Source organism: Carassius carassius, chromosome 35 (assembly GCF_963082965.1).
Source record: "Carassius carassius chromosome 35, fCarCar2.1, whole genome shotgun sequence".
In the NCBI taxonomy this organism is placed as follows: domain Eukaryota; kingdom Metazoa; phylum Chordata; class Actinopteri; order Cypriniformes; family Cyprinidae; genus Carassius; species Carassius carassius.
This window is the reverse complement of record NC_081789.1, coordinates 28,519,560-28,531,490: the sequence shown is the minus strand read 5'-3', so window position 1 is coordinate 28,531,490 and position 11,931 is coordinate 28,519,560. Positions and strand designations below refer to the sequence as shown.

General features: G+C 37.8%; 1 protein-coding gene across 1 annotated transcript in view; it reads right to left on the bottom strand.

Annotated features, from left to right (window-relative positions):
* Positions 1–1,501: 1,501 nt before the first annotated feature.
* The window catches only part of LOC132116482 (talin-1-like), an 82,427-nt gene continuing 71,997 nt past the window's right edge, over positions 1,502–11,931 (bottom strand). The window contains exons 49-55 of the mRNA XM_059525341.1: positions 10,704–10,809; positions 9,431–9,555; positions 8,958–9,083; positions 8,779–8,841; positions 8,209–8,391; positions 3,001–3,126; positions 1,502–2,665 (exon numbers count right to left, since the gene is read on the bottom strand). Of these exons, the coding sequence (XP_059381324.1) occupies positions 2,531–2,665; positions 3,001–3,126; positions 8,209–8,391; positions 8,779–8,841; positions 8,958–9,083; positions 9,431–9,555; positions 10,704–10,809 (864 nt within the window). The 3' untranslated portion in view covers positions 1,502–2,530. The remainder of the gene's footprint in view (positions 2,666–3,000; positions 3,127–8,208; positions 8,392–8,778; positions 8,842–8,957; positions 9,084–9,430; positions 9,556–10,703; positions 10,810–11,931) is intronic.

Genomic DNA, 11,931 nt, shown 5'->3' with positions numbered 1-11,931 from the left:
TGATAGCAGCTAGTTCATGTGTTCACCTGAAGACTAGAGTTTTGTAATGTACAGTGCAGGCTGTATATTCCACAGTCTCCATTAACAAGCTGCATGTGGTTCCAGTGCAGAAGTTCTTACCAAAATTCTGATCTCATCAGTTCAATTTTATAATAGCACCATGGAGGGAGGTAGAGCTGTTTTGTACATAGTTTCTAAACTTTGGAATAGTTTTCCTGGTAACGTTCAGAACTCAGATACACTCTCTTTGTAAGTCTAGATTAAATACAAATCCATTTAGCAAAGCAAATAATTATTCACTTTGATATTTGAATGCACAAAAAGAACTTCTATTTTAAGTAGGGATGTCCCGATCAGGTTTTTTTGTCCTCGAGTCCGAGTCATTTGATTTTGAGTATCTCCCGATCCGATACTTTTATAATACATAAAAAAAGAATAAAGAAGAGCGAAAAAACAGATCCAGGATGTTCAATAAATTACATTTTGAAATATATTCAAATATAAAACAGCTATTTTAAATAGGCTAGTAAAAATATTTCAAAATCTTACTGTTTTGCTGTACTTTGGATCAAATAAATGCAGGCTTGGTGAATAGAAGGGACTTAAAAAACAAAAAAACAAAAAAACCTTAAGCTTACTGTTCAAAGACTTCTGACTGGTAGTATAGGCAACTTTATTTTTTTCTAATTTCTAGCTTTTAATTGGCTTAGAAATCTATAAATGCTGGACAATAACAAATAATAATGATTTGTTTATATACTACAAACACTGTTTATCACATAATAATGCAGAATAGTTTCTATACTGTAATAAATACTATGTCAATCAGCACTGCATTGTTCATACTTTATTTATCACCTGCTGGAGATGACTTGAAGAACAATTTATTGTCGTGATCGTATATTAACATAAGTTTCTGTTTTCCTGTGAGCACCACAGCATAGCTGGACGCTTTTGTCCATATTAGGAATTTCCTGATATCAGCGCGAGAGCGCGCTCCGGCTTCGAGTATGAATGAAACACACACTGCATGAGAGTTTAGCGCTCTGTGATGTTCATCTCGCTGTATCCTGAGTCCGAATGAAATATCAGGTCATGCGCAAACTATCATGTCTCTTGGAGTTTGAATCTATATTTATTCACACCAGCTCTTGAAAACAAAGTGATGTCATGCCGCACGCGTCGCTGTTTCTGTGTGGAGTCAAAGGGTCTAACTCTGTGCCACCGCATAACAAAAGATGTGTTAAAAATTAATGAGAATATATATATATATCCGAGTCCTGATCGGGAGGTAACGTCCGATTCCGATCAAGTCTGAAACCACGCGATCGGGCCCGATTTCCGATCACGTGATCGGATCTGGACATCCCTAATTTTAAGTATGATATAATGTTCATTAATGACTTAGTAATTATGTTATGTGTTATTGGTCTATACGCTAAGCCCACAAACACCAGAACCTCTGTAAAACAACAACAACAACACACAAATACAATAGGAAATATTTGCAAAATGAATTTATGAGTTTTTAGTTAAACACATTTGCTAAGTGCGTTTGCTTATTTTAAGTGAGAAACTGTTAACAGATAAATACACAATTATAAAATATAAAGGCAGGCAAGATTTGAAACATACAGAATGTAACAGGAAAGGCAGTAATGGTGAAAACTTAAACTGTATATGTATTTGATCTATTAATAACAGTCTTTATAATTTCTTTAAAACAGTTCTTTATAATATCTCTATTATTTGATTAACACAATAATTTTAATTATCCAATTCTTCTGTTACAAATATTTTTTTTAATCTACTATTGTCTGTCCACATCTAAATGGGACTTACATCAGTAAATTACAACAGTAAATTGCAAGAAAATAACAAAAAAAACAAAACACATCATGAAACAAAAATGAAAATATGGCTTTTACGCTTTATAAAAGATATACTTTTGATAGAAATGCCAGTAGACCAAGTTGTCACAAATGCAAACACTGACAATGCAAAAACATTAACCGGAGATACCATTTGTAATATTTCAAAGCTTTATTATTCTTTTCTCTAGAAAATATGTTTTCTCTATGAATTGTCTCAACGCAAAGTTAATCATTGCACCACTGGTCCAAATTGCCACGAAGAAAAAAAAAAAAGAAGAAAAAGATGAAAAGAAACAAAAAAGAAAAGCCGTCGACTGTCAAAGGAACAGAGGACAAATTGAGAAAGTCCAAATCTAGTCTTGAAAAGCTTAAAAACACTGTTTGGCCCGTCATGATCAAAAACTTTCAAAACACGCACTGCTCATCTAATATATCTAGTACTGACAAAAATATTATAGATCTATTAGAAGAAATTAAAAATGACTTGTATATGCGGCATATTATCCAAATACAACAAAACAATAAAGCTGGCATGGCAATTCTCATAACAGTGACAGAAATAAACAAAACACTTTGAAAATAGACATCCTGATACATAGTTCACTTTTTACTCATTGCATATCATTAATTACTTCTCAAACGGTCATTGATTAGTCTCACTGATCCTGTCCATCCTCTCTGAGCTCTGACGGCATGAACTTGTACTGTTGCTGTCGGATCATGGCCAGCTTCTTCCTGGCCTCCTCCAGCTCCTTCTCCTTCCTGAGCATCTCCTCCTGAGCAGCGATGATCTGAGGACACACACACACATCCAGATGAAAATCCACAAGGTTTTTAGAAATCCCACAAAACAGAGCGGTAGCAATGTCAAAATTAATAAATGTGTTAACAATTAATTGATTGTTTATAGTCATTAATAAATGAACACTAATTTAAATAACATTGCATGTGTTATCAACTTTGACTAAGTAAAAACAAACTTGACATGCAGCAATATGTAACTGACACTGTAATGTACTGCATGCTTTAATTCACAACATGAAAAATGTCAGTGGCTCTAATAAAACACACAGTTAATATGTATCTAAATGTGATAGAATTGACTTGTAAGTGATATTCTCTTTACCTGAGCGATACCGCCCACCATCTTGCTCTTCACCATCACAGTCTGATCATCTTGAGCGTCAAATGCGGCCTTCTGTGCCGCCTTCACTAGGTTATCAGATGCCCTCTTGACAGCATTACCTGCAGTCTAAAGAAAAAAAACAAACAGACATGTCAGAGTACTTTACACAGCATTCAACAGAACCAATAAAACACATTCTGCTCACAAGTACAAATTCTCAGCTTTAAGGATAAGACATTGAATCTCTTCAAGATTCCCCTTATCAAACTTACTCTGAAATACAGATACCACAGTAATGCCAAAGGCACAGGGCTGACTGTTAGAGAGCACATACCTGTATACTGAGGAAACTACAGCTAGAATATTACTTTGGTTAAAAACATCCACCAAATGAATAAATATAAACGTGTACAGCTCTTGGTATCCCCAAACCAAAAATAGACTTTCTGGGAAACCTTTCTGACAATATGAGCTGCAACAAATAGTTTGTCTCATATGAACTATGTTTGCAAAAATGTCACAGCTAGTCACAGCTGCTGCTGCATCATTTTTACTCTGCATCACTTTTATTGTGCTTGTATTGGTGTCCTGGACTGTATTCTCACATGGCAATCCTGTGGAAATTTAGATTTGTGGCTAGAAGTACAAGTATAGTACTTCAGGAGAATCTTTAAATTATGGCTACAACTATACTACAAATACAACTACTTTAATTTGAGGCTACAACTACACTACAAATACAAATACAACTGACTGTGTCTGTTCCCCGAACTAGAAAATACAAAAAATGTCCAAACCAAGTTAAGATTAACAATTTAATTGAGGTTCAACAAATAAAAAACAGAAGCAATATGGATAAACAAATGATAAAGCTTGGCTTATTGAATATCAGATCCCTTTCTACGAAAACACTTTTTGTAAATAATATGATCACTGATCATAATATAGATGTACTCTGTTTGACAGAAACCTGGCTAAAACCTGATGATTACATTATTTTAAATGAGTCCACCCCCCAAGATTACTGTTATAAACATGAGCCGCGTCTAAAAGTCAAAGGGGGAGGTGTTGCTTCAATTTATAACAACGTTTTCAGGATTTCTCAGAGAGCAGGCTTCAAGTATAACTCATTTGAAGTAATGGTGCTTCATATAACATTATCCAGAGAAACAAATGTTAATGATAAATCCCCTGTTATGTTTGTACTGGCTACTGTATACAGGCCACCAGGGCACCATACAGACTTTATTAAAGACTTTGGTGATTTTACATCTGAGTTTGTTCTGGCTGCAGATAAAGTTTTAATAGTTGGTGATTTTAATATCCATGTTGATAATGAAAAAGATGCATTGGGATCAGCATTTATAGACATTCTGAACTCTATTGGTGTTAGACAACACGTTTCAGGACCTACTCATTATCGAAATCATACTCTAGATTTAATACTGTCACATGGAATTGATGTTGATGGTGTTGAAATTATTCAGCCAAGTGATGATATCTCAGATCATTATTTAGTTTTGTGCAAACTTCATATAGCCTACTTCTTGTTACAAGTATGGAAGAACCATCACTTCTAACACAAAAGACTGCTTTTTAAGTTATCTTCCTGATGTAACCAAATTCCTTAGCATATCCAAAACCTCAGAACAACTTGATGATGTAACAAAAACTATGGACTCTCTCTTTTCTAGCACTTTAAATAAAGTTGCTCCTTTACGCTTAAGGAAGGTTAAGGAAAACAGTTTGACACCATGGTATAATGAGCATACTCGCACCCTAAAGAGAGCAGCCCGAAAAATGGAGCGCAGCTGGAGGAAAACACAACTAGAGGTATTTCGTATTGCTTGGCGGGAAAGTAACATATCCTACAGAAAAGCATTAAAAACTGATAGATCCGATTACTTTCGGATAACCCCAGGTATTTATTCAATACAGTGGCTAAATTAACGAAAAATAAAGCCTCAACAAGTGTTGACATTTCCCAACACCACAGCAGTAATGACTTTATGAACTACTTTACTTCTAAAATCGATACTATTAGAGATAAAATTACAACCATTCAGCCGTCAGCTACAGTATCACATCAGACAGTGCACTATAGACCCCCTGAGGAACAGTAAACTCTGGAATAACCTACCTAACATTGTTCGGGAGGCAGACACACTCTTGCAGTTTAAATCTAGATTAAAGACCCATCTCTTTAACCTGGCATACACATAACATACTAATATGCTTTTATTATCCAAATCCGTTAAAGGATTTTTAGGCTGCATTAATTAGGTAAACCGGAACCGGAAACACTTCCCATAACACCCTATGTACTTGCTACATCATTAGAAGAATGGCATCTACGCTAATATTAGTCTGTTTCTCTCTTGTTCCGAGGTCACCGTAGCCACCAGATCCAGTCTGTGTCCAGATCAGAGGGTCACTGCAGTCACCCGGATCCAGTACGTATCCAGACCAGATGGTGGATCAGCACCTAGAAAGGACCTCTACATCCCTGAAAGACAGCGGAGACCAGGACAACTAGAGCCCCAGATACAGATCCCCTGCAAAGACCTTGTCTCAGAGGAGCACCAGGACAAGACCACAGGAAACAGATGATTCTTCTGCACAATCTGACTTTGCTGCAGCCTGGAATTGAACTACTGGTTTCGTCTGGTCAGAGGAGAACTGGCCCCCCAACTGAGCCTGGTTTCTCCCAAGGTTTTTTTCTCCATTCTGTCACCGATGGAGTTTCGGTTCCTTGCCGCTGTCGCCTCTGGCTTGCTTAGTTGGGGACACTTCATCTACAGCGATATCATTTACTTGATTGCAAATAAATGCACAGACACTAATTAATTGGACAGAGATGACATAACTGAATTCAATGATGAACTGCCTTTAACTATAATTTTGCATTATTGACACTGTTTTCCTAATGAATGTTGTTCAGTTGCTTTGACGCAATGTATTTTGTTTAAAGCGCTATATAAATAAAGGTGACTTTGACTTTTTACTTTAGATGTATTAGCTAGGTACTTGTAGCACAAACGTATTAAGTAGTTGCATTTGTAGCGTACTTGTAGCCACAAAATTAATTTAATTAACCTTACAAATACAACTTAATTTGTGGCCACGGGTACTTTAATGTGTGGCTACAAAAGCATTACAAATACAACTACAATACTTACATTTTGTGGCTAGAATTACAACTATGTGTACAACTATAATTTGTGGCTACAAGTTTACAGCTAGAAGTACAAATTTTACTTTGTGGCTACAAGTACAACTACAAGTAAAAGTAAACCTGTGGAAACACTGGACTGTCCTTAATTATAACTGGCAATTTTTATGAATGAGTCTTATTAAAAACAGATGCAAATACTTATAAACAACATTCACGTTACCAAAAGATGAATCATGACAGCGATGTGTGAACCCAATGAAGTAGCTTTTAACAAGTCAAACCTCACATCTGCCTGATCTGATGTTTGTAGGAAGGCTCTGTATGTGTCTGGACTCTGGGGATGGCTTTATAAGGAAATGCAGCTGTGGAGAGTGCAGCCTAAACCAAACACATCTCCAGCGCTCCTTTGGCAAACGTTCCAGGGATATTTTTTTTGTCTTTTTGATGCCTTTTGAGGCATTGTGCATAGCTGAAGGGTTGATTTGAGGTCACAATTCAGCTGATTTATTTCTGTAAGAGGAAGGACTGGCCGGCACTTTAAACAAACTAGCTTAGCTTAGAGATTCTGCACTGCTGCCACAGAAGATATTTTACATTACTGTGCAAAGTTCTATTGAAACTATTTGGATTCTCTTCATTTCTTGTAACCAAGTACTGCTGGGCCTACATCTTATTTTGTACAAATGAGAAGACTTTTCTCATAGGCAGACTGATAACAGCAGAAGAGGGATAGTGCAGCGGGGAGGGAAGTATATCACCGGTAAAACACAAAAAACTGAGCAGCTATATCCTGAAAAACAGGCCATCCATAGACTGTAAAAAAGATTGACGATGCCTCTCCACTTCCTTACACAATAGAAAAGTGAAGCCAAAACATTCAAGTATGGCTGCTGTGATTTCACGACAATGACGTAATTTGGAGCCTGAGTCTGCGCAGTAGTGATTGTGAGGTGGAGCCACGGTATCAAAGTCCTGCCTAAACAGAAAGTCAATATAATAAATCAGATTCATGTCCTGCAGACCGCTACCAGCTGTTATCACAAGCACTCATTAGTGCACATTACACATCAGACAGCTGGACTGTGAAAGACAAGATGATGGAACTGTGTCTATTCCTAACACACAGGACCTTTAGCACACACAGGAGTCCACAAAATAGAAAAGGGCATCAGATACTGTAGATATAAGTGTCTGAATGACAAAACATCATCTGCAAACAAATCATGCTACTGATTTGCTCTGAACCAGGTTTTTTTTCATGCGTGTGAAAATTCAGTATGATGTTTATTGTGACTTAAGATATAATGGTGGTCTCAGGGTTATTAGGTTTAAAATGTAAACCTCTGCCTTTACCATGTGAAGGACGAGGGATGCTGTGGGTGTACTGTGTTACTGAATATTTAAAGGCTTTGTTGAGAGGTGCAAGTCATTGTTTATTTCTGTCAGACCATTGCAGTGACAAATGAGGAGAGGAAATGATGGTTTTAAAACTCTTATATTAGGATCTGGACCAATCTGACCCATTCTGAGTTGTCTAAAATACTGGATATCCTAAAAAATTAATAAAATGACAACTTCACAGTATTAATAATTATATATTGTTTAACGTCAGTTTCTTATCCACAATTCAGGGATTTACATTTATGCACTTGGCATACATTTTTATCTGAAGAAACTTCAGTATATACATGTACTTTTAAAACATATTGAAACACACAGAAAGAAATGCTTTTCCACACTTTTATGTTTAAAAGGTTTAAAAAAAAAAAGTGTTTTCATGTTCATTTATTGTGATATGTAAGTGAGTATTAATGTTAGAGGATTCTTTTCTCTACACAAATTTTTGGTGAATTGTATTAAATCCAATCTGTATCAATCTGTCCTCCACTATTACGATCATATATGTTTTCAACTCAATACAAGGGGCTTTCAAAACATGTACCTCAAAAACTACTGAATGGAAGTCCCCAAAATCTATCAAACACACACACACACACACACACACACACACACACACACACACACACACTGACCTGCAGTCTCTTCATGGTCTGGGAGTCCTGGTCAGCCTTGACCTTACAGGCCACCAGCAGCTGAGCGGTGGATGCTGCCACCTGTTTGGCTGAAGAGATGAGCTTCTCCTCGCTGGCGTGACCCTGAACAGCAGAGTTAGCCGCTTCACAGAGGTTGTTTGTAGCTGCTGCCACCATACGGGCCTAGAGTCATGGACAAAATATGTTAAACATCCACCTCATCAGAAACTACTTCATGCATGTATGTGTATGCATCTGAAACCTCTGCATCTAAATCTATCAGAAGAAACAGAGAAAGTTAAAGTACTAGTTCAACCACAAACGACCATTCTGTAATCATTTACTCTCCCTCTTGTGGTTTCAAACCTGCTCGACTGACTTTGTTCTGCACAACACCACAGATGTTTTGGACTTTGGATAAAAATAACTGGAACATTCTTTAAAATATCTTAATTTGCGTTTATAATGATACGGCAGCAAATGATGACAGAGTATTCATTTCTGGGTGAATTACTCTTTAAGCTCAAGAAATGAGCACTACTTGTGACAGTGACTTAGAAACAGACGTACAGCTGAAATGAGACCCTGTGACCACTGTCCATCATCCACCGCGTTGGCTCGGATCGCCCCGACCTGACAGAGAGAGACAAAGAGAAACACTGAACAAAGTGTATGATTTCCAGGCATTCTGGATGAAGTGTCCCAGAGCAGCACCTGAGGGCAGCCGTGAGGTGTGTGCACATTCATACCTTCCCTTGAGCCACCAGCTCTCTCTGAGCGGCAGATGCAGCTTTGACCAGAGCGCTGGTGGCCGCAGCGATGGATTTGGCTGCTTCCAGAATCTGTTCCTCGAAGTTTAGACTCTCATCGGCTTCCTGTTGATCAGAACAGAGCAAACATTCATTTCAATCACATTGTGACTGCTCCTAAGGTTTTTCACATGCATATGAACACATCACGATGATTTTTTCATTCCAGTATGGATGATGAGGAGGATGATGATGGAGGACAGTTCATGCTGCATTCATATTTCATGTGATTTGTGTTACCTTAAATCCAAATCCAAACTGGGCAATGCAAACAGGAATAGTTATGCCACGTAAGAATCGGGAACATTTGCTTCAGAATATATGAGCACTGAGTGGGATTTTCCAAGCTAATGTAAATGTCAAGCAGTATAGCGTGTCTGTTCAGCTGAGGGACGTGGTGAATGTCTCCTCACCTTGGGTTTGGCTCGGGGTTTCAGCTGCTCTAGTTTCTTGGCGGCAGCTTCAATGGCAGCTGCGGCTCCCAGCAGCTCATTTTCGGCGATGACGGTCGGGTCTTCAGGATCCACCCACTCTGTACCTAAAGAAAGCATCGTAACCAATCAAACTCATGTGTGAGATTCTGCGGTGAACCTGTAATTAAATGCTATATCTTGACCTCCTTGTATTCATCCTCTGAACTGAGCACATTCCGCATTGTTTGGATTTGGATTTTTTGATTATCTGCAGTTTTTGTTTCCAAATCCTGAGGTTCTGACTGGAGTGAGAATAACTGGCTTAAGGAAAATATTCAACAACAACAAAAAAATATTGTTCTGAATTGTTAGTATGAGAAAGATCAGTAAGATTCTTAGATTATTCATTATTGAAAGTGTTCGTTATTGAAAGAAGTCTCTTCTGCTCACAAGGCTGCATTTATTTGACCAGTCATTTTGTGAAATGGTATTACAATTTAAAATAGCTGGTTTTTATTACACTTTATTTTAAAATGTCATTTGTTGTTGAATTATATTACTTCAGTGTCACATGATCTTCAGAAATCATTCTAATATGCTGATTTGCTGCTCAAGAAACATTTCTGATTATTATCAAAGCTGAAAACAGTTGTGGCTGAATCCGTGATACATTGTATTTATCAGGATTCTTTAATAGAACGTTGAAAAGAACAACATTTATTTGAAATGGCAATCGTACATTACAGAATACACATTTTTAAATGTCACTTCTGATAAATGCATCCCTTAATGCTTCATTCTATTAAAAAAATCTCACCGAGCCCAACCTTTTGAACGGCAGTGTACATTCATAAAGGAACATCATTTCCTTTATGTGCAGCAGAAAGTCTAAGTATCCTATCATGTTAAATATGTTATTTTACTCATATAAATACTGGATACCTAGATTTTTTTGTGTGTGAATTGGCATCTACAGTATAAATCATCCTTTTTCTTTAAATCCTCACAGACCCCCACAGAAATTCTCCTGGTGTCTCATCTTGTGTTAAATCAGGGTCTGTGTATTATCACCCGAGCTCTCAGATCACTTTCAGTGGATTAACCTGATAAATCCTGCTTGGACTCCCTGCTTATGATGCAGAACTGGAAGCGGACACTTGACCTGAGCTGATGGAAAGCACAAGAGGGCAAGAAGTACCCCACAGCCAGGAGATAATCCCAATGAACCTGGGATGGCTTGTGTAGAGTGTGTGTACTGAGAAACACGTGGTACCTTTCATGGCCTCGGCGGCCTGTATGAGCTCGGTCACTGAACCGGCCACACGCTTGGAGAAGTGTGACAGCTGCTGTTTAAGGTCATGACTTGGTTTCTGAATGATCTGTGGATAGAGAACGCAGGACTTCAAACACATGAAAGCATCCTAAATAAGAGATTGTTAAATCAATCTGACACTGAAGACATCTTCAACTCCTCACAGACAGTTCACTGCTGTCAGACACTCATGCGGTTAACTAGAGGAAATGAATCCAGAGCTTTCTGTGTGTGTGTGTGTGTGTGTGTGTGTGTGTGTCCTCAGCGTGTCCTCCAGGGAGGTGCTGGTGACAGTGGAACAGGTGCGTGGCATTAGCAGAGCTGTTCGTTTGGGACAGATGGCTAAGAAAAGACTTGGCCATGAGCAGGAATGCTGGGAATGACACTGACAATACCAGAAACACACCCACAGACAAACATATGCTGTCTGTCTATATAAACCCAACAGAAGCATGAAGCACTCTTCAGAGTTCCCATGTTCTGAGCCTGTGGACCATATCTCTTTAAATGTCAGGTGACTATATTTGGAATGAATAGATGCAAAGGATCAAAAGACTACTGACGTGTCCAATACGATGCTCAACCGACAGACTCATGCTTCAGACTGGGTTTATTCCACTCAAACGTTCCTACAGCTAAACCTACCCCTCACAGCATTTTTACATTCTCAAAAAACTCATTTTGTATGACTTATAAGCTTATTTTCCCACGAGGACCTCAATTTATGTCCCCACAGTGACACGAGTCACACACACACACACACACACACACACACACACACACACACACACACACACACACACACACACACACACACCGAAGGAGAATACTCATTAATGAACACAGAGAAGTCTAATATGGCAAATGGCAAAATGTTAAATGATTCTGCAAACCATTCTTTCATTTCATTCTGTATTTCTGAAAACTTTGACAAATGTAACAGACCTGTAACAAAGCATTTTGACTAATAAAGATGCTATTAATATTTTATATTTAAAAGGTCTCATAATGCATTCAAATGTCACCTTCATGAAATATGAGCATGATAATAAAATCACACAAGTTACTACATTAATATATTTTACCAGTGCTTCTCAAGTGGTTTTACCTCAAGAAAACAGACAGAGTGTGCAACTACCGATCTGCAAAAATAACAATGTATCAGGATTTTTGTTAAATATCTGTGGTT